Here is a 22,985-nt window from a genome sequence, read left to right on the forward strand (position 1 = left end):
ACACTGTGACATTGGCCACTGTGGCAGGTGTGATGGCATCTCCTGTACAGAATCGTGCACAGGGCAGGCCTGTGGGATTCAGTCCCCTCCTTCCCACCCATCCCCCACCCCCCAACCCCGTGCCTGCTGAGCCCGTCTGGACTCCCTTCCTGCTTGGCGCTGAGTTCTGGGTGTTCTTCCCACGGCTGTCCTTTGGAGTCTCCACGTCTCTCTCTCTCCTGTGGTCTGGCTCCTCTTTGAAGCCAGAGCAAACCAAATGTCCTGAGTCCTCCTCAGCGTTTTGTCCTGACAGACGTTGCATGCGTGGGTTCTGGAGCCCACACGGGCCACTTTGAATCCCCAGCTCTCTTTCCACTGCAAACGCGCAGACCTGGACAGAGCACAGCAGGATCGGATTTTCCTCTGTGTTCCTTGATCACCGATGGCGGTTCTCGCAAAGTGCATGTGACAAAGCGAGCGGTTGTCACAAAACACCTGCTATTGGGGTGAATGCACGTTTTCTAGAGTTCCTTGCCACCAGGTTGGAACATTAACTTTTTTTGCCGGGTTCCATGTGCGAGATCTCCTGTGTTGCTCACAGGCTTGCCACTGGAGCTTTCTTCTGCGTGGCCAGTTGCCCTGTGTCCTCTGGCCACTGCCCTGTGTCCCCTGGCTGCTGCCCTGTGTCCCCGGGCCGCAGGCTCGCCCTCTGTTCTTCCACGGTGAAGCAGGACCAGCATCATGGGACCGTGGTCACTAAGTGGAGTAGATCCTCAGCAAAGAGGTGGCACAATTTGCACATGAACAGAATGTGACTATTGAGTCATTTTTTCCACGGAGGGACTTTTTTCCCTTCGTAAGCCCTGGGCTGAGAGGAAAGTTGCAATGTCCTGTTACGCTTACTGTCCTCAGGAGTGAAGCTGGACGAGCTGTTTGCCCACGGGGACACCGGGCATCTCCGTGTCCTGGGCCGTATCTTGGTCAACCTGTCCTCCTGCGTGGTGTTGAACCGCTTCCAGGCCCTGGAGTCTGTCGCCAGCCTGGAGTCGAGAGCCCGTGAACTCATGCAGCAGAATGACTTCTTGGCTAGTGAGTATTCAGTGAAAACACACGTGCATGCGGGCCCGGCCCCAGTCGCCTGCTGTGTGTGTATTTGTCCCTAAATGCGCGTGACAATGGCTCAGAAAGACAAGAAGTCATTTCCCGGTAAAATACACCGAGCGGAAAGACTCCCCTTGAGTTGACGGGAAGACAGGCTGCGTACGGGGCTGCTGGCCTCACGTCCTGGGCCCCACGCTACTCACTGCATCCGTTGTTACTGGTTTATGGTGTCGTTTGATGGTTACATCTCGAGTGATAAATTTTATCTTTCTGATTAAAGTTATACTCCGATTTCCTCATCACTTTGTAAAAAAATTTTAGTTTTAATTTTATTTATTTATTTTGAGAGAGAGAGAGAGAGAGAGAGAGAGCAGGGGAGGGACAGAGAAAGAGAGAAAGAGAGAGAGAGAGAGAGAGAGAGAGAGAATCCCAAGCAGGTCACAAGCTGTCAGCACAGAGCCTGATGTAGGACTCAAACTCATGAACTGTGATATCATGACCTGAGCTGAAACCAAGACTCAGATGCTTAACCAACTGAGCCACCCAGGTGCCCCTTCCTTATCATTTGACATCCTGGGGCTGGGCCAGGGGACAAGACAGCAGCCAATTTGACTCCATTCATTCATGTTCATTTGCTCAGGATAAACGTGATGTGTTCTGTGTTCTCATATTCATTTTGACTAAATGTCGAGTTAGTTCTTTATTTGGGTTTCTATGAGTTTGCTGAGGGCTGTGGAGACACAGGACCACAGGCTGCCTTCAACAGCACAAGTTCAGCTTCTCGTGGTTCTGGCCACAAGTCCGCGATCAAGGTGTCAGCAGGGGGCGGTCCTTCTGAGGCCATGAGGCGGAGTCTGCCGTGGTGCGTTGACAGCCGCCTTCTCCCGTGTCTCTTCTCGAGTGCCCTCTGTGTGTGTCGGGGTCCAAATGTCCCCTCTGTTAGAGGACGCCAGTCATGTTGGGTGAAAGGCCACCCTGATGACCTCCTTTTGAAATGATTACTCCCGTTGTGGTCTGTTTAACAGTTGTGATCTGCTAGGGGTTAGGACTTCACATGTGAGCTTTGGGGAGGGTCCATTCGCACCCCCAACAGGCGTCATGGATGAAATTCAGGGAATCCATGTGCCTTATGTTTACATTTTGGATGATCCATAACCCCAAAGAGGTCAGTTCCTCGTTGTACATTGAAATCTAGTTGATACACATTACGTCCATGTGGGTTGATGGCTCAGTCCCTCATGCTGCGCTCACCGCGGGCGTGGCTCCCGTCAGCCACCACACCATCACCTGTGTTCCCCGTGCTGTGCCTTCTGTCCTGTAGTCTTTACACCTGGAAGCCTGGACCCCCACTTGTCATTCATAGGGAAGCATTTGTGATCCCAGAGAAGGAAAGCCTGATCATTTGAGCATACTGGTGTCATTTTTCAAGTTCTATAAAAATGCAAAAGGGATCATTTTCTTTCAGATTTTTGTGTACAAATGATTTTGGTGCAAATAATTAAAGACACCACAGTGGGGGCACTTGGGTGGCTCAGTCAGTTAAGCTTCCAACTTCTGCTCAGGTCATGATCTCACAGTTGGCGAGTTTGACCCCGCATCGGGCTCCGTGCTGACAGCTCGGAGCCTGGAGCCTGCTTCAGATTCTGTGTCTCCCTCTCTCTCTGCCCCTCCCTGCTCACACACTCTCTCTCTCTCAAAAATAAATAAACATTAAAAAATATATATATATTTAAAAAAAAAAGACACCACAGTGGGGGTTTATGAAAAATAGGAGAGAGTGTTCGCCAGGAAATTAGGCGGCCTCGGGTCTAACTTTCCCAGTCCCTGCCTGTGGAACACGGAGAATCAGCTTTGCGTCCCCGTGGGGCCTCCCCTTGCACAGAGAGGGTTGGGCCCCATCTCACGGCCCGTCCAGTTGTGCTCGACCCGCGCTGACCCCGGGTGAGCCGCATTGACCCTGTGTTCCCTTTCCTGCCGACAGGTGTCATATTCAACAGTTCGCTGGGCAGCGGGGACTTGGGGACGCCGTCTCTGCGCCCGCCGCCCCACGTCACATACACCATCCGGACCAGCGTCCTACACAGCATGAGGACAGATTTGGTGAAAAACCCTTTCTGGAAGTTCCATCCTCAGAACCTACCGGCCGATGTGTTCAAGTACAACTACATCTTTGTCCCGTTGCAAGACATGATCGAAAGAGCTATCATCTCGGTGCAGACCGGGCAGGAGGCTGAGGAGCCGGCCACGCAGACACAGGCCATGCCGTACCCCTGTCACACCAGGGACCTGTGAGTAGCCTCCACGTGCCCCCCTGCCGCGTGCCCGCTTTACAGCGAGAAGCGCCTTGCGTTTGGCGTGCCTAGTGCAGAGAAGTTCTGTGTAGTCACGCCAAAGAGCATTTTAGAGAAAGTCCATCCCCCTGTTTAATTTCTTGAGCCGTCCAGACGCAAGGATAATTGTTGAGGTACTGTGATCGTGTAAGACTTGAGCTCTGACACCAGACTTACCCGTAGCGTTAAAGACCCCTCGGAAGGAACTGGAACAGTATTCACAGGGGTTACATGCGTCTGGCTCCAAGGCCAGCCATCTGAGCTCGCGAAACAGAAGAAGGTCACTAGCTCTTCAGTGCAAATCCTTAAAAAGTCGATGTGCACCCCCTACTTTCCGGGAGGAGGGGGATTCTCGGAGGCCCGGGACAGTGGCTTAGGGACGTGTGAGGCAGTCTGGGAACACGCAGGAGTAAACTGGTGACCGGGCTCGTGACATCCTTGCAGGGGAAAGGAGGGATGGTCAGTTATGGGCTGGAGCAGCTGGACCATAGCCCTGGAAGGAGAGTGGGGGGCAGGGCCAGGAGGGGTTGGCAAAACAGAGTGGACAGCGTGCCCAGCGCCGGTCACCTGGATGCCTGACATCCACCTTGCTGAGGGCCGAGATCTCAGCCTTGAAGGATGTTGTTCCTCAAGCATCTCATCCTGTGCCGGGCTGGAAGCCCCAGGCTGCAGGTGTGGGGAGCACGGGAAGAAAGGGCCGAGGGTGAGGTCATCAGAGGGACCACCCGGACTGCCTTTGCTATGAGAGCAGGGGGCAGATGCTGGTCCTTCCATAGGACACCACGGAGCAGGACCCGCCAAGTAGAAGCCAGGCGACTGGGGCTGCGCTGGCCAGACAGGTGTCTCGATGTCTCACTCCTCCTTCCTGTCTGGCCACATGCCTTCTGCATAGCAGCACATCAGTATGTTTCATGAGGCGAAAGGCAGTATTCCCACTGTGCTAGGAGCAAAAGCTGTACCCTGTAGGATTGTTCTTCTGAGAGCTTGGTGGAGACAACAGGGGTCAGGAACAGAGGCTAGGGTGTCATTTTACCCCAGGCTCTGCCTCACTGTGCAGACCATTGGTAAGCCTCTTAACTTCCTTGTGTTTTTTTTTTTTACGTTTATTCATTTTTTTGAGGGACAGAGTGTGAGTGGGGGAGGGGCAGAGAGAGAGAGGGAGACACAGAATCTGAAGCAGGCTCCAGGCTCTGAGCTGTCAGCACAGAGCCCGACATGGGGCTCGAATCCACGAATTGTGAGATCACGACCTGAGCAGAAGTTGGACGCTTAACCGACGGAGCCACCCAGGTGTCCCTTAACCTCCTTCTTTGTAAAATGAAAGCTTCTCTTTCCTTTCGGGGCGATGATCGTGTGTCAGCTTTGAACATTTTCTGCCATCGCTCTTCTCCTGAATTATTTTTCTGGGAGGCATTGGCACCAAGAGCAGAAATCGAGGGAACGACTGTTCCTGGCAAAGCGTCATGCACCAAACCTCACCGCAGCCCAAATTCCAGGGCCTTGTGGGGTTTAATGACCTGTTTCCAGAAATCGACTTTTTACGATGCTCTCTTTTTATTTATTTATTTATTTTTATTTTTATTTTTATTTTTTTTAATTTTTTTTTTTAACCTTTATTTATTTTTGGGACAGAGAGAGACAGAGCATGAACGGGGGGAGGGGCAGAGAGAGAGGGAGACACAGAATCGGAAACAGGCTCCAGGCTCTGAGCCATCAGCCCAGAGCCCGACGCGGGGCTCGAACTCACGGACCGCGAGATCGTGACCTGGCTGAAGTCGGACGCTTAACCGACTGCGCCACCCAGGCGCCCCACGATGCTCTCTTTTTAGCCGAATCTCGGGAAGGTCGCGTTCTGAAAGCCTCTTTGTAGCTCTCAAGCATGCTGTCGACCGTCGCCTTGGAAGAGGGGCCCTGTGCGTGCGGGTACAACGTGCAGACTCCCTCCGGTCCTGTTCGCAGGGCGAAGCTGGAGTTCGATTCGTCCCCCCGGATGCAGGGTGGCCCCCAGGAGGGTGTGTTGAGAAGAACGATACACATTTCTGCAAACAGCTTATTGTCGAGGCGGAGGTGGCCTGCCAGGTCCCTGGTGCTTGGCTAATGGGCTTGGTGATGGGGTGGGACTGAGGCCGGGTAGGGTCGCGAAGATGTGCCCTTTCACCCCGCGAAGGTGAGTTCTTGTGGACGAGACACATTCGGGCCTTGGGCAGGAGTGAGCCGAGAGCCTCGCGAGAGTCCCTTTCCTTTTTCTGTCTGGAAGCGTAGCTGACATACGGTGGTACGTCGGTTCCGGGCGTAGAACACAGGGACTCAGCAGTGCTGGACACAGCTCAGCGCCCACCACGTTAAGGGTACTTCCCGTTTGTCACCGTATGTGACTGCACTATTACCGACTCCATTCCCAACGCCATGCTTTTCGTCTCCCTGACTACTTGGTTTGTAACTGGAAGCTTGTGCGTCTTTATCTCGTCATCTGCGCCACCCATCCCCCACCTCTGGCAACCGCCAGCTCGGTCTCTGTCTTTATGCTTCTGCTTCTGTGTTTCTGCCGTTGTTTGTTTACTTTGGTTTTGCAGATTCCACAGGGAAGCGAGATCATGTGGTATTTGTCGTTCTCTGTCTGACGTATTCCACTTAGCGTTATACTCTGTAGGTCCTTTCGTGTTGTCGCGAATGGCGAGAGCGCATCCTTTTCTACGGCCCAGTAATATTCCGTTGTATCCATACCGCATCTTGTCTGTCCATTCGTCTATCGATGGACACTTGGGTCGAAACATTCCCGCCTTGGGCTGAGTGAGCCGAGTGTCCTGCCGAGATCTTGGGTCATGGATTCAGTGTTACTATTCCCTCCCTGGGACAGCACAACACTGTTTCTCGGAAGACTTTGAAGGAGGTGAAGAAGTATTCTTCTTGACTGAGAGATTTAAGTCTTTGAGGCTCTCATCACCGCATGCCCTTCTTTTATTTCTAGTCCTAGAAAGTGTCTGTATCTGCAGGGCTGGGTGAACCTATAGGAGGCTGAGGCACAGTTGAGATCTAAGATCCTGGTGCTCGGCCACCTGAGCGATCATTGGGCAGCCCGGTGTAGACCACAGAGCACACTTGTGCGAAATTTTTAGTGGCTCCCTGCTATGTGCTGAATAAGTTATATTGCCGTTAATGTGCTCATTTATTCAACTATATATGTGTACCATTTGTCAGTCCCCAGACCCGGGTGTGTCAGTGAAGGGACAGGTAGAAATCCCTGCTCTCGTGACTGAGTTCAGGGACACGGGGGTCTACACATACAATAAAGGAGAAGCTTGAATTGAATACTGGAAGGTAGTAAGAGAGGAGCAGGTGTAAGGCCAGGGTAGCTAGAGTGCCCAGAGGAATCATTAATGTGGTTAGGGTCAGCCCTGCCAAGAAGGTGACATTCAGTCTGTTGAACGTGAAAAATTCCACTGAGTAAATTAATTAAAGATCAAATGGGCTTTGTTGGAGGGTTCCTGAATCAGGCATCTTCCCTTTTGGCAAATACAAAGCTCCCAGAGCTGGAGGAAAGGAAAGGCTTTTAAAGACAAAAGGAGGGTGTTCAAGGAAATGATTGGCAAAGAATGGATAGTTTCAGGCAAGGCCGCCCTCCCAGGGGAGCGGAAGGGGTCTGTGGGGACGGTCTCAGTCTTGCCCCACAGGTAATTTCAGTTGACTGGTTACAGTTTACACACATTCCTGGTGAGTTGGAACTACACTTAGGCTAAGCTTTGAGTCTTGGTTTGCCAATGTGGGGCTCGGCACAAGTGACTGTTCTGGGTCTGTTGTCTCTTTCTTTTTTACTTATTATTATTTTTATTTTTGAGAGAGTGCACAAGTGGGGAAGGGGAAGAGAGAGAAGGAGACAGAGGATCAGAAGTGGGCTCAGCACTGACAGCAGCGAGCCTGACGCGGGGCTTGAACTTGCACACCTCGAGATCATGACTTGAGCCGAAGTTGGTCACTCAGCCCACTGAGCCACCTGGGTGCCCCCCTGTCATCTCTTTCTTAGCAGAGGACCAACTGGAAGAGTTATAGAAGCACAGGAAAATGTGTTCTAGGCCAGAGGAGTGGCTGGTCAGGGCAAGGGCCCTGGGGCAGGCGTGGCCTGGTGTGTGAAGAGGCCCCGAGCAGAGGGCACAGTGTGCAAGGGTGAGAGCAGGGACTGAGGTGGAAAGTGGTCAGATTCTGGTTGCTTTCAGAAGGGAGGTGGCAGACGGGGAGGGTGTGACTGAGAGACATCCACACGGATGATTTTTGTCCAAGGGCGTGGACTGTGAGGTGCTGGGCCTTTGGGTGGAGAAGGTTGGGGGATGGGGATAGCAGCTGGGTGGGGACCCGTCTGGGTGCCTTTGGGACCCTGGTGACACGTTGAGTAGGAGGCAGTCCAGGGGGTCGTCAGCATCTGATGGATGGACTGGATGGCACCATTGCGGTGGGAGTGGACCGCAGAGGAACAAGGCGGGCCCTCGGCAGGGACAGGGCTCTGGGACAGGGCTGGAGAAAGCACCCCGGGGCCGGGGTGAGGGCTGGGAGTGGTCTGGGGTCTGCAGAGTGGCCAGCGTGGCTCCCAGGTGGGATAGAGGGTCACTGGGGCCCTCCTCAGGATGGTGGCCAGTGTGGGGGGCCCAGAGGAGGCTGGAGGGGGGAGGGGACAGCTGGAGACTTGAGTGCAGACCAGCTAGGAGCCTGCTGTGTGTGGGGGTAGGGAGAAGCCGGTGGTGGCTACCAGGGAATTTGGGCAGAAGACAGCTAGGGGAGGAGGTCTTAACAGGAGGGGCCCCTGCACACAAGGGCAGTGGGCAGTGTGTCCATGGTAATGAAGTCTCCTCAAGTTGATATACGTAGGCGGTTCCGCCTTCTGGGAACACAGCTCTCCCTCCTTTCCTACCCCCTCCCTCCTCTCCATGCCCCTCCCCCACCCTCCTCCCTCCCTCCTCCTCCTCTTTCCTTCCCTCCCTCCCTCCCTCCCTCCCTCCCCCATTTTCCTCCTCCCTCCCTCTGTCCCCCTCCTCCCTCCCACCTCTCATCCACTATTGGCCAGCAGCCCAAGGAAGTGCTGTTCTGAGGGGCGTGCACTGGGAAATGTTCCCCTGGGATTTGCAGACTTGGGCGGATCAGGACCCCTGACTACTTAAGGCTCCTCTCAGCCCTGAGCTTCCCCGGGGGGTCATCACAGGACAATTCCCCAGTGGAGCCCTGGCAGACTTCATGAGTACAAAGTCCAGTGTTCATTCATTGCCCCAGAGAGTGAGGCAACTTCACTGAAAGGTTTTCAGAAACACGAAAACTGCATCAGTACTCCTGGATTGTTTTATACACAAAAAGAAGGTTTCCCTGAAAGAGCTGTGCTCTTCCCTCTGGGGCCTTAGTGCCTTCAGTTTGCCAGGGGTCCTGCAGGAGTGGGGGCAGACCAGAGTGTCCCCTGCCTGAGTGATGGCCGGCCTCCCTGCGTCTGGACTCTGATGTGTCCCGGGAGAAGTCCAGAGTGACGGGCCGACAGGGATGCTTGCTGCCTCCGGAAGAAATCAGCCCGATCCCCCGCTGACTGGCCTGAGGCCCCTCACTGTACACATTTTTCTTGCTTCTTTTCCTGGGGATTTGCTTCACCTGAACGAATTAAGCCCCTCTGTCTTATATTTGGTGAATGGCTCTCATTTGCGGTAGAAATCCACCTTCCTGATGACCCGTGGGGCCCAGAGACCCGGGCTCCCCTCCGTGTTCCCGAGGGACGGATTGTGTGGAATTGGTTGGTGACACCATCCAGAGTGGGGAGCACAAGAAGTACAGTTTTGTATCCTTTCTCGTGCCCATCAAAGCTCAGATGGGCTCCTCGCCCTGCCTGGGAGACAGGTGTTTTGTTCAAACCCCAAGTGACGGTTTATCCAATGTTCCCAGTGCCCGAAATAATGCTTCTCTTAAAAGTGTGTCACACGTTCACACACATCTCATTCATCCTTGGAGGGAACCTTATAAGATAAATATAGCTGAAAAAATGGAGGCTGAGACGGGTCAGTTATTCTTCGCGGGGTCTCATGCCCCCTGAATGCCCTTCACTCCCCCAGGAGCTATGCATCACCACTTTTAAGCATTTTATGTGGGATTCTGTGTCTACACCTTGGTCACTCAGCTGTCACTTCACTCCGTCTGTGAACGGCTGCCTTATATTTTCTTCTGTTTTCATCGAACCCCGGGGTTCGGCCATTGTTAACTCTGGGTGTGTGCCTGTTAGGGGTGTTCTGATGGCCTGAGTCTTAGTGCCTGCGGACAGAGATGCTGACTGGCATATAATCAAAGGGGCAGTTCTGTGCAATGAGGCGTCCCAGCCAAAGTCCTCGTTTAGAAACAAGGCGAGTTTCTTCCCCCAATTCGTTCTCCCAGCAGACGTTGTATTTTGTTCACATCACCGTATGGCATGCAGTTTTCTAGACGCTGGGAGGGCTGCGGAGGTGAGGAATGGAGGGCCCTTGAGCACAAGAAACTGCTTAGGGCAGTAGATGCTGTGTGTTCAGAGCCCGGGGGAGGGGCCAATGGGCTGTGACAGTGACCTGAGCGGGTGGTCCCAGCTGGCTGCCAGCTGGCCGCGGGCATAGGTGTGGGTGTTCCTCCTGTTTAGGGCACCTGCGCCCAGCTCCTTAAGGGGTTTCCTAAGTGGAGGACCAGAAAGGTGTCCCTTGTGTTGATGAGGGGAGTTTGGAAAGGACCTGAGGATGGGGGCTGGTTGCCAGGGAGACCGCCCACGTGGTCACAGGGGCGGGGCTATCGGCCCCACCTCCTGACCTAAGGAGGAGGGGCTGCAGGGGGACCGCCCACGTGGTTCCAGGGGCGGAACTGTCAGCCCCACCCCCTGGCCTCGGGAGCCCCACCCCTTGACCTCGGGAGGAGGGGATGCAGGTTGGATCCATCACCAATGGCCGATGATTTCATCAATCAGGCTCCTGTAATGACACCCCCATAAAACCCAACAGACGGGTCCCGAGAGCTTCTAGGTTGGTGAGCACGTGGAGATGGGGGGGACAGTGGGCCCCGGGGCGGCAGGGAGCTCGGCGCCCCCTCCCCATCCGCGCCCTGGGCAGCTCTCCCTTCCCTCTGTTCCTGACTTAATCCTTTTACAACAGACCAGCGATCTAGTGAGCGATCTGTCCCCCGAGTCCTGTGAGCGGCTCCGGCCAGTTCGCCAAACCCAGGGAGGGGTCGTGGGAGCCTCTGGTTTATCACGTTGAAAAACAAAATTCAGCCTTGTATTTTGAAGACCTAGTTGGCTTTATGAAGTGATTCCCGATCGGGCAGCATCCCTTGTAGCAAGGGGAGGGCAGCTCTGGGATGCTGCCCAAAATGGAAAGTGTTTCTGGGAAGGGAGGCTGGGCGAGCACTCATCCCCAAAGGAAAGAAAGGATTGTTACCTCCCTTAGGGGAAGGGCTGGGCGTCTCATTAGGTGGATCACCTCAACTTCCTCTGGGAAGAAAGGGCCTTTGTGACCGATTATGTCATTGGTGCAGATCAGAAAAGTCCTGATTGATTGACTTAAAATCCCACTCTTGAAGAAATTGAAATGACAATTAAGTCTTAGTTTGAGTTCCTGGAGGCAAGTGACTCTACCCAGGGTCTGTGGCTTGCTTACTTTTCTTTTTTTTATAAATGTTTTTTTAATTTATTTTGAGAAAGAGAGAGAGATAGGGAAGGGTCAAGGGAGGGACAGAGAAATAGGGAGAGAGAATTTCAAGCAGAATCCGCACTGTGATTGCAAAGCCCAACGCGGTGGGGGGGGGGGGGGAGAGGAAGGGGGGCTCCATCCCATGAACTGTGAGATCATGAACCTGAGCTGAAACGCTTAACCAACTGAGCCACCCAGGCGCTCCTGTGGCTTTCTTTTTAACCATAGGTCATCAGAGTACCTGGATTTGCAAAGGGTTTCAGAGGAACATGTGTGTGCGTGTGTGTGTGTGTGTGTGTGTGTGTGTGTTGGAGTGTGTGGGTGCACCACGCGGGCTTGTGGGACTGAGCCCTTGACCTGTGGGATGTGACGCCACCTTCAGGTCGTGTCACAACTGAGTTGCACTGTAGGACACCGGCTGGTGCCCGAGAATTGCTCAGTGGTGGGGGAGTCCCCAGCCCCCCAAGCTGGGATTGTGTGCTCAGACCTTTGAATTAGGAGCGCTTTTAATAGGAGGGCTTGATGAAGAGGGTTTTTGTCCCCAGAGTCTGAGTTACAGTTCCAAGAGTTGGCTCCTTGTGCATGCTAGGTCCCTTTCTAATGCCATGATGGCTTTCAAGCATTTGCGATCCCCTTAGAATCTCACTCTTGGAATCACAAGGGCACTGGCCTGAAAAAGCTGCATTTGAGCACCAGGTCTGGCTGGTCTCAGACCTTGAGCCGTGATTTGACACTTCGGTTGCTCAAGATCGTCAGCGGGAATGGGGTTGCTAACTGGCCTCCTGTCTACCTCCCTGGCTTGGATGTGCTGAACCCGACCTGGGAAGGGGACAAGACCAGGCCGGTGAGCGGGCTGGGTACCCCCTGGCTGCCCAAGCCCCTCTGGGCAGACCTCCCTGCTCAGATGTTCCTCCAGGTACCGTGTTCAGAGCCAAGGTGGGATTGCTGTTCTGGGTGGTGCAGTGTGCAGAGAGGAGGCATGCGTGTGGGCACCCTCCTTCTCCCTGACCTTCTTGAGAGTTACCAAACTTGGAACAGCGAGGAATGGGACACCTGGGCGGCTTGGTTGTTTGAACGTCTGACTTTGGCTTAGGTCATGATCTCGCGGTCTGTGAGTTCGAGCCCCACGTTGGGCTCGCTGCTAGTAGGCTGGCAGCACAGAGCCTCCACTTGCGCTCTCCCCCGAATAAATAAATATTAAAAAAAGAAAAAGAAAGCAAAGAATGGACCTCAAATCCCCCTTCCCTCACCGACACCCGGCGTGCATACGTCTGGCGCAGGTTGGAGGACACAGAGTAAATGTGAGCCTCAGGGGCCCCACCTGCCACCCTCCCCATTCGGTCACCAGTCACGGCCCGCAGCCACTGTGCTGGGGAAGGAATGCAAACAGAGCTGTCCAGCAGGCGTGGGACCTTGGCCCGACCTCAGCCGACTGGCCTGAGTCTCCCAGAGAGAGCAGAGAGGGGACGGGAGGGTAAGACAGGTGCTGGTCCTTCCCCTCAGCAGCCACCTTGCGAGCTTCTGGGCCTGACATCCTCCTAGGATGTGGTGTGGGGGGCGCTGAGGGAAGGCCCAGAGGGGGGCAGTGGGCAGGGGCTGGGCTGACGTGGGGGAGGGGTGTGGGGTCTGGAAATTGACCACCAGTGTGTATCTCTAGTCGTGCATCTCCAGTGAGAAAAACAGAAGCCGATGATTCTGTGGTTCTTTTGCTACGTGTGACTTTGGTCTAACGTGCTCATCACTTTTCTGTCTTTGAGCTCACTGGATGTGCTAATAGAGACAAGCCACAGAGAAAACACTGTTAGCAAGCGGTCATTAGAATGTAAGTCAAGCATTTGTCCCCTTCAGAAAAAGAGCTGGTGACAATGTTTAGAAAGATCAAAGTGTCCTCTTAAGGAGGCTTACATAAATACGAGCTTTTGATTTCCTATTTGCAAGCGTTTACTGATAGGGCTTTTGTGTGGGTTCCAGAGTAGGGATCAATACACGGAAGGATCTGGAACATACTTGTTTGATTTTTGCTGTCTGGACAGCAGGAGCGGATGAACATCCTATTCTGGCCTCTCTCGCTTTAATGTGTTTCTTGTTCCCTTTTTTTTTTTTTTTAATTGTTAGCTTTATAAGCCAATGATTATCCAGAGAAATCCTACTTCCTTCCTTCTTCTGATACATCGGGGTTGTATTCTGTTCTGTTTTGTTTGGGGACCGGTCCTCCATGCGTTGTCGTGGTGATACGTACTTCACATGCTCGACATCGTGAATCTTGCCAAGAGCCCGTGCTCGTTCTTCTTTAGAAAACGACGGGTCCAGCACCTGCCACGTGTCAGGCACTGTGGTCGACTGGTGTTCGTGGATCCGGGAAAAGGTGTCATCCCTGCCTGCGGGAGGCTTGCAGCTCGGGGGACAGGAGGACCACAGGAAGGCAGTGTCCCCTCCTCTGTGGAGGTCCTGAGGGGGAGCGTCAAAGGGCCCCGTCAGACCTTGTCACCCAGTGTGGAGGTTGGTGGAAGCCGGGAGCCATCAGCTTGCCATCCAGCCTCCCCCGCGATGAGGTGCTGGCGAGAAGCCAGGCAGCCCATCGAAACTTCTTCCCCCTCCTCTGCCCGCTGTGCTTGTGCCTCTGACACGCTTTTCCTCCCAGAGGTTTGTTTTTGATTTTTAATTAAAAAAAAAAATTTTTTTTTTTTGAGAGAGAGCTAAAACGTGAGTGGGGGAGGGGCAGAGAGAGAGGGAGACACAGAATCCGAAGCAGGCTCTGAGCTGTCAGCACAGAGCCTGACGCGGGGCTCAAACTCACAGACTGTGAGATCATGACCTGAGCCTAAGTTGGATGCTTAACCAACTGAGCCACCCAGGCACCCCTAATTGTTTAATGTTTTAAAGTAAACTCTATACCCAACGTGGGGCTCGAACTTACAACCCTGAGATCTAGAGTCACATGTTCTCTCTGCTGAGCCAGCCTGGCACTGGAGTTTTAAAAAAATTCATTGTGTGCTTTCAGTATGTTCTTGGTCCAGTTTTTCTTCTTCACGGAAGCATATTTGGACTTCATTCATCGATTCTTTGTCTTTTCTAACTTATTTGTGACGTGTGCTTTTATGTTTGTTACTTACTCGCTTTCCGTACCTTCAATATATTGTGTTGTGTCTTTGATATTTGAGACCAGTGTTTAATTTGTTATATTTATTTATTTTAATAAAGCCACTTCTTAATTGTTATTTTATTTTTGATAGAGAGAGAGAATCCCATCAGACGCAGAGAGAGAGGGAGGGAGAGAGTGTGGAACCCGATTTGGGGCTTGAACTCACAAACCATGAGATCATGACCTGAACCAAAGTCTGTCGCTTAACTGACCGAGCCACCCGGGCACCCCTACCTAATTCATTATATTTAGTGTTCTTTTTTTTTCCTTTAATTTATGTAGTTACCTCAGATGATGACTTTCCTTTCAACCACTATTTTAACCATGTCCCCTCAATCTGATGTGTAGCTAAAAATTCATTGTTTTCTACGTACGTGGAATATGGATGTCTGTAGGCTTCTTTTCCCAAGAGCTGTTTCAGTCAAGTTTCTTTTGATTTTCGAGTGGAAGTCCTCAAGAGTTCACAGAGTTACTCAGTGTGCTTATGATAAGAAAAAGAAAAAGAAAATAGGGGCGCCTGGGTTGCTCAGTGGTTAAGCATCTGACTCTTGGTTTTGGCTCAGGTCATGATCTCACGGTTCATGGCTTTAAGCCCACTTAGGGCTCTGCACTGCTGGGGTGGAGCCTGCTTGGGATTCTCTCTCTCTCTCCCTCTCTCTCTGCCCCTCCCCATCTTGCTTGCGCTCTGTCTCCCTCTCTCAAAATGAATAAAGTTAAAAAAAAATAAATTAAAGTTAATCTGTGATAGCATTTCTAAAATCAGATTGACACTCAAAACTGTATCATGCACTAATTGCCAACTTCTGTTGATGGACCCTAACTTTTATATTGCCATCAGAAAATGTTGTCTTTGGGGCACCTGGGTGGCTCAGTCAGTCAAGCGACTTCGGCTCAGGTCATGATCTCATGGTTCATGAGTTTGAGCCCCGAGTTGGGCTCTGTGCTGACAGCTCAGAGCCTGGAGCCTGCATCAGATTCTGTGTCTTCCTCTCTCTCTGCCCCTCCCCTGCTCATGCTTTGTCTCTATCTCTCATAAATAAAAAACATTAAAAAAAATTAAAAAGAAAAAGATGTTGTCTTTATCATTTCTACATTTTGAAATAATAGCATTTTTCTCTATCAAGTAATATAGAATCTACTTTTGTGAAAGATTTATGGGTTGTTGACCTTTTGAATGCTGTGCACAACTGTCAATAATTGTGTTCTGAGTCTATTTAATGTTTTGTGCACGTAAGTCTACCTTGTATGAAATTAAATTGATGACCTCTGCTTTTTTTCCTTCCTTTCTTTCTCTCTCTCCCCCTCCACCTCTGTATTCCGATTTGCTTGATGTGCCTTTGCCCCTCTGTTCATTTTAGACTTTTCTGAAGTTTTTGTTTCAGATGTGTCTCTTGTATGTCTCATATACCTTCTTATATGGGTGAAGTTAGCTGTGCAATAGCATGAACTGAAGTTTCACGTATATGTGTTCCTAGTTAAGTATTTTTCTATACTTATAATTTCGCTTTTATATTTTTTAAGTTATTTTTTAGATGTTAGTTTTTTTTCAACATTTTATTTATTTTTGGGACAGAGAGAGACAGAGCATGAACGGGCGAGGGGCAGAGAGAGAGGGAGACACAGAATCGGAAACAGGCTCCAGGCTCTGAGCCATCAGTCCAGAGCCCGATGCGGGGCTCGAACTCACGGACCGCGAGATCGTGACCTGGCTGAAGTCGGACGCTTAACCGACTGCGCCACCCAGGCGCCCCGAGATGTTAGTTTTTTTTAAGAGAGAGCAAGCAGAGGAATACGGAGGCAGGGTGAGGGGGAGACAGAGGATCCAAAGCAGGCTCCGCCACTGACAGCAGAGAGCCCAATGCGGGACTTCAACTCATGAACCGAGAGATCATGACCTGAGCTGAAGGCAGACACTTAACCGATGGAGCAACCCAGGCACCCCTTGTTTAAAATATTTTTAATTTATTTATTTCTTTTTATAATTTCACTTTTAAATTTTGCTCATATTTAGTAATGATTTATTGTTGTTCTGGTGGTTACCTTATAGTGAGAACATTCTATAAATAATGTCAGCCTCTGGGGTGCCTGGGTGGCTCTGTCGGTTAAGCGTCTGAGTTCGGCTCAGGTCATGATCTTGCGGTTCACGAGTTCAAGCCCCACATTGGGTTCTATGCTGACAACTCAGAGCCTGGAGCCTGCTACGGGTTCTGTGTCTCTCCCTCTCTCTGTCCTCCCCCTGCTCACACTCTCTCTCCCTTTCTCTCTCTCTCTCTCTCTCTCTCCTCAAAAGTAAATAAACATTGAAAAAATCAACCTTTTATTTTTATTTTTACCATGCAAAATAAAAATGAAGTAATTTCTCTTCTTCTATCACTAACTTTTTCCTCACCATCATGCAATTTTAGTTGATATTATCTCCACATCTTGGATTGTACCAGGAAAGATGTCTGTGCTTATGTTCTACATCTGTCATGGTTGAACAAAGAGCCTGATTTGGGCATTCACCAACTTATTCTTTCTCTCTGACTCACGTCCCCTAAACTGCCAATTTTTGTCTGTTGTATCATTTCTGCATTTCAGGGGACATAACATTTCCAGTCTGTCTTGTCATCTGAATTTCCAGTTTTGTTTTAGTCTTACTTTTATTGGAACACATATTCATTGCATAGCATTACCCTCGCACTGCAATTTACTGGTCATCCTTGAGTGGGCTAACATTTGTCTTCTAGTAATTTCCCCCGGATGAACTTATGAGATAATTTAACCTGATTTCTTACATACTTAAAACGTTTTGCAGCATTTATATTTGAAAGGCAGCTTGGCTGGATACGAAATCCTTGACTCACCATTTCCTCAAGTATCTTGTAGAAATAACTCCATTATGTTTGGCCTTGAATGTGATTATGGAGCAGTCTGAGGCCACTTTGATATTTCCCTGCTTTTCCTGAACCTGGTAATTTTGGCAAGCTGGTAGGAACTTGAAAATTCAATCAATTTCGTGGGATCCATTTCACTGTTGACCATTCTAGAATAATTTTCCATGGCACAAGATAAGACTTTTCAATGTGTATATTTGAGTTTTCTGGTATGGAAGGAAACTTTTGATGTTTTCCAACATTACCAATTTCTTATCTTCCAGTATTTGGTTTTTCTTCTTCAGGGACTTCAATTGCATAGATTTCTTTACCTTGCGTTTCTTAGCCATAAAATTTCCCAATTTGCTTATTTATTTATTTATTTATTTGTAAGTTTGTTTATATATTTTGAGGGAGAGGGAGAGCACGAGCAGGTCAGGGGCAGAGAGAAAGAGGGAGAATCTCAAGCAGGCTCTGCACTGTCAGCATGGAGTCCATTGTGGGGCTCGAACTCACGCACCGTGAGATCACGACCTGAGCCAAAATCAAGAGTCGGATGCTTAATTGACTGAGCCACCCAGGTGTCCCTAAATTTCCCTAATTAAAAAAAATACCTTTTTAAAAAATTCATTTGTTTCTTTTAGTTGTGTTTCAATTTTCCGTGTTCCTCACTATGTTTTGTGCGGTTATCGATTTGACCTGTGCTTCGTCTAATTGTGTCCTCATTTGTGTGGCGGCTGTTGTTTTCCTGCTGTTTCTTTCCACATTCTCACATTCTTCCAGTTCACGTTTCAGACCTTCTTGCCGTCTTGCCATCTCCTCACTGAATTGTAGCAGCTCTGCGGTGGGGTGCTTTTCACGTAGGGAATTGCCCTACTGAATCTTTTGAAATTGATAGCAACAAATACATTCATGATTTAAAAAAATAAATTTTTTTAATGTTTATTTATTTTTGAGACAGAGAGACAGAGCATGAACGGGGGAGGGTCAGAGAGGGAGGGAGACACAGAATCCGGAGCAAGCTTCAGGCTCTGAGCTGTCAACACAGAGCCCGACGCGGGGCTCGAACTCGGGAACTGCGAGCTCACGACCTGAGCCGAAGTTGGAAGCTCAACCGACTGAGCCACCCAGGCGCCCCTGTTGACGATTTTCATCTGCTTAATGTAGACATCTTTTTGGGCAGGTCTTCATTTGTTACTAACTGTGAGACGCACCCACCTGCATTCCTTACATAGATGTGCTGGATTTGTGCTTGGTATCGTTTTGAACGAATTGGGTATTCCTGCCCGGTTGTTTGCAAGAAGGTCCCGTCAGTGTGACGACCAGGTGACGTTAATGGCTACACAGCTCGGAGGCTCTCTTTTCCGTGGCCCCAAGGACCGAGCGCCTCCTGCAGATACGTGTCTTCTTCGTGTAACGCTCGTCGTCGCTTTCCCTGGAGATAGGGTCTGGGCACAAGAGTGGCTCCAGACACCACCCACCTTCACATGCAGCTTGGCACCCACTGGACACATCCTGTTCCATGTGTTGTGCCCTCAGATCATGCCCTAGACTGTAGGCAGTGCAGTTTGGGGGCACCCGCGGGGCTCCGTCGGTTGAGCGTCCAACTCTCGATTTCGGCTCAGGTCATGATCTCGTGGTCCGTGAGTTCGAGCCCCGTGTCGGGCTCCGTGCTGCCAGTGCGGAGCCTGCTTGGGATTCTCTCTCTCTCCCCTTCCTGCTTTTTCTCACTTTCTCAGGATAAACTAAAGACAAATGAAGAAATGAAGATACAAAGTGCAGTGTTGATGGGAACTTCTACGTCTTCAGGGGGTAGGGTTTTGCCTCATTCATCTCTTATCTACTTTTTTGTGTGACTCCTTCTTGAACTTGATTATTTTTAGCAGCTGTTTCCAGTACTTTAAAGCATTTGTCAAAAGTGGAATGAACATTTTCCCCTTCTTGCGTTGACTCAGGACTGGTTTTCAGGAGTGGATTGGGAAAGGGTGAGGTACATAGCCATGTATCGGGGTCTCTCCTTCCATGTAGCTCCTCCCCAGTGGCCTCCCTCGGGCATGCATGTGCAGAGCGTCTGGGCATTGTCTGGGGTCTGGGGTAGTGGCTGCAAGAACCCCAGAGTTGGGTTTACTCAGTTTCCAGCCTCTCGTGACACTCTCCTTTACACGGGTGCAGGGGTCCACGGGGCATGCCATCCTAGCCCCAGACACACATAGAATCCTGACTCCATGTGACTTCTGGAATAACTCGCACGGAATCTTAACATTTGTGTGTGATGCTTATTGGCTCCTTTGTAAGACCCGCGGTGCTGGAAGCACAGAGGTCAACAGCCATCAATTCCAGTGTTTTTAAGTAAAAAAGGATAAAGTTCATGAACAGACATGAACTTTTTTCCTCCCCCCCCACACCCCACCCCCATAAGCTCTGTATTCGTTGTTTTTAACTTTCCAGGTGATCCAAGCTTCATTTTTGTGGCAAATTGGGTTATTCTGGGAGAAGAGATGTCATTTGTGAGATGAGCAGGTGTATAGAGTATATGGGCACTTCCTGCTATAAAACACTATAAAAATAATGACTCAAAATCCCTAGAAAAATCACAAAACCGAATAGCGCATGAGTTGACTACATGCGGTCGCCGTATAGCCTACCGAAACTGATAATTTCGCTTTAAAACGTGATTCACCCCATGGATCGCTCACTATAGTCGTCTTAAACAGAAAAATGGATAAAAACGAAGAAGTTACCCCCACCCTCCTTTTATGTCCTCATTCACGGTTTCATGAACAAATATTTTTGGCTTGCACTCTGTGGCCGGCCTTTGCCAAGCAGAGGAAGCGCAGTGGGGGGCCCTCCCCGATGGGCTCACCGTCCAGTGTGAAGGGCCGAGGGTCCACACTGGAGATAATGCTCTAAGGGGATGTCTGGGGGTGGGTGGGGGCCCAGCCAGAGGGTTCTGTCTCCAGGTCGGCATCTTCGCCGGCAGCCTTGTTCACACTGCGGCAACCCTGCTTTCCTCTGTCTACACTGCATTCGGTGGTCTTTTTAAAATCCATACACCTGATATGTCCCCTCTTTGTTTCCCTCTCCCCATTCCAGAACCCTTTTGTCAGCTCTCGCCCGGACATGTGGAATCCTTGCATGATGTGGCCCCAGCTAACGTGCCACCCCCCCGCCTCCGTGTCCTAATCCACACCATCCTTGGCCACCCCTGAGCCTTGCCCCCACACCACTGTCCCCCGTCCTCGCATCTGCTGCCCCTCTGCCTGGAGCCATGTCCCTTCAGATTCCTGTGGGGCCCACTTCCTCTGTTCTCCACAGACACCTTGGCCAACTACCCGATTTGAGATCTCCTCCCTTCCCACCATGGCCAAAGCGGTTTTTCACACATTTGACACTATGCCATGTGTCTCCTTGTGCTGGCTTATGCTAAGTGCCGCCACCCCCCAGTGGAAAGCAGGATCCTTTGTGACAGGGCCTTTCTCTCTGGTTCGTCTGCATACCACATGTCCACTAAAATGGCTTGCCCCTTTGGGTGGCCTCGGTGATGAATCAAATAATAATAACATGTGGGTCTCGAGCACAGAGGGTAAGGGGGGAGGAGGCAGAGTGCAGGGTTGGGGTGCGAATCCCATGTTTAAAGGGGAAGTCACAGTGAAGGAAAGAGAGGAGATTGACGGAAAGCTGGGAGTTGTTCTGGAAGCGAACAAAGGGAGGGAAGGAGGGACCTGTCACCAGTGTCAGACACAGCTGAGAGCTCAAGAAGGAAAATAGTGGAGAAATTCCCATTGGGATTGAGGCATGGCTGTCATGGGTGTTCTAGACAGGGGTCATGTCAAGGGAAGCCTGGGTGGCCCGGTCGGTTAAGCATCTTGATTTCAGCTCAGGTCGTCATCTTTCGCCTCATGAGTTCAAGCCCTGCGTGGGGCTCTGTGCTGACAGCATGGAGCCTGTTTGGGATTCTCTCTCCCCCTGTCTCTCTGTCCCTTCTGTGTTCATGCTCTCTCTCTTTCAAAATAAATAAACCTAAAAAAAATACCGAAAAAAAAAAAGAAAAAAAACTGGTTAGAGTGGGTGGGAGGTGAGCATTGGGGAAAGAGACAGGGAGACGTTCAACGGTCAGTTTTCATGTATAATATAGGTGATAATCTGTGGTCAATGGATATCATTGATTGCAGGTACACAATGGTCCCAACTACGTGGGGGAAATTGTAGTCATGAGTTAATGGCCGGTTTCCTTCTTTGCACCTCCTCTGCCCAGGAAGGTGTCAGGACTGATTGGGGGCAGGCGACAGTGGCTGCTCCAGGGACCTCCCACCCCATGTGTCTCCTTTGTGAGTTGCACGCGTATTAAATCAGGACACGAGCCAGTGGTCCTAAGTCAAAAGCCTGTTGAAATGGCCACACGAGATAGTGTTCCTTAAAAGGACTTGTAGCTTTCGAGGACAATGTGAAAAAAGCACCCACACGTCAGCTTGACTCTGGGGAGAACCCTGTGCTTGCCCTCGGATGCCGACTGGATTATTTCCTTGCAGATTCTTGAACAACGTTGGTTTCTTTTTCCCTCTGATCATGATGCTGACGTGGATGGTGTCTGTGGCCAGCATGGTCCGAAAGCTGGTGTACGAGCGAGAGATCCAGATAGAAGAGGTAATCATTCCAACTGCTTGCCTGGGACACCAGGAGGAGAGGCGGGGCTTTGGAGCCAAATCCTGTTCCCATAACTGACCCCGGACTCTGTTTGGCCTGCCCTCCTCTCTGCTGGGGTTCCTGGACACAGCCGAGCTGAGGCGGGGGTCTCAAGGCAAACGTTCCACATTGAAGTCTGACGTTCTGCCAGTCAACAGGTGTTTCCTGTGGAGATGGAAGGAGCCCAAGGGCAGGCTCACCACATTCAAAAACGGGAGCCAGTGTTGCTCATTCAGCAATTTCATTTCTTTTTTTTTAATATAATATATTGTCAAATTGGCTAACATACAGTGTGTAAAGTGTGCTCTTGGTTTTTGGGGTAGATTCCCGTAGTTAGTTGTTACATACAACACCCAGTGCTCATCCCAACAAGTGCCCTCCTCAATGACCATCACCCGCTTCTCCCCCTTCCTTGCCCCCCATCCACTCTCAGTTTCTTCTCTGTATTTAAGAGTCTCTTACGGTTTGCCTCAGCAATTTTTATACAACCCAGAAAGACGTAAGGGTGCACTTCCCACTTGATGTGTGGTTAGATTGCCTCATGGGGAGCCTTGTTATTTTTGTTTAATATCATTAAAATTTGAAACTGTCAAAACTGCTTCTAAGAAGGAGAGTTCATGAAAGTACCAGGTGGGGGCGCTTGGGTGGCCCAGTCGGTTAAGTGTCTGACTTCCTCTCAGGTCATGATCTCACGGTTCGCGGGTTCAAGCCCCATGTCAGGCTCTGTGCTGACAGCTCAGAGCCTGGAACCTGCTTCAGATTCTTTGTCTCCCTCTCTCTCTTCCCCCCCCCCCGCTTGCACTCTCTCTCTTTCAAAAATCAATTAAAAAATGTAAAAAAAAAAAAAAAGTACCAGATGAACGCCGACCTTGTGGAGGAGGGGCTCACACTACCCACCAGCCTCCTACTTACTTATTCAGGTGAAGGAGACGTGTGGCAAAGTGCAGTGTTCTCATTCAGTTCTGACTTGAACTTGCACTATTGTTTTCCATATTGTCCACCTATTTATTTTACTGGTTTTCTTATTTATTTCCGTGTTTATAATTTTGAGAGAGAGGTAGAGAGCAAGCAGGGGAGGGGCAGAGAGAGAGAGAGAGAGAGAGAGAATCCCAAACAGGCTCTGCACTGTCAGCACAGAGCCTAACGCGGGGCTTGAACCCACGAACGGTGAGATCATGCCCTGAACTGAAACCAAGAGTCGGACGCTTCACCGACTGAGCCACTGATTTCC

At 50.6% G+C, this 22,985-nt stretch overlaps 1 protein-coding gene across 1 annotated transcript in view; it reads left to right on the top strand.

The window, feature by feature from the left end:
* Nucleotides 1–22,985, top strand: part of ABCA13 (ATP binding cassette subfamily A member 13) — a 349,570-nt gene that overhangs the window by 145,397 nt on the left and 181,188 nt on the right. The window contains 3 exon segments of the mRNA XM_032592494.1: nucleotides 892–1,068; nucleotides 3,062–3,368; nucleotides 21,601–21,715. Coding sequence (XP_032448385.1) covers nucleotides 892–1,068; nucleotides 3,062–3,368; nucleotides 21,601–21,715 — 599 coding nt within the window.

Source organism: Lynx canadensis, chromosome A2 (genome assembly GCF_007474595.2).
Source record: "Lynx canadensis isolate LIC74 chromosome A2, mLynCan4.pri.v2, whole genome shotgun sequence".
NCBI classification, from domain to species: Eukaryota; Metazoa; Chordata; class Mammalia; order Carnivora; family Felidae; genus Lynx; species Lynx canadensis.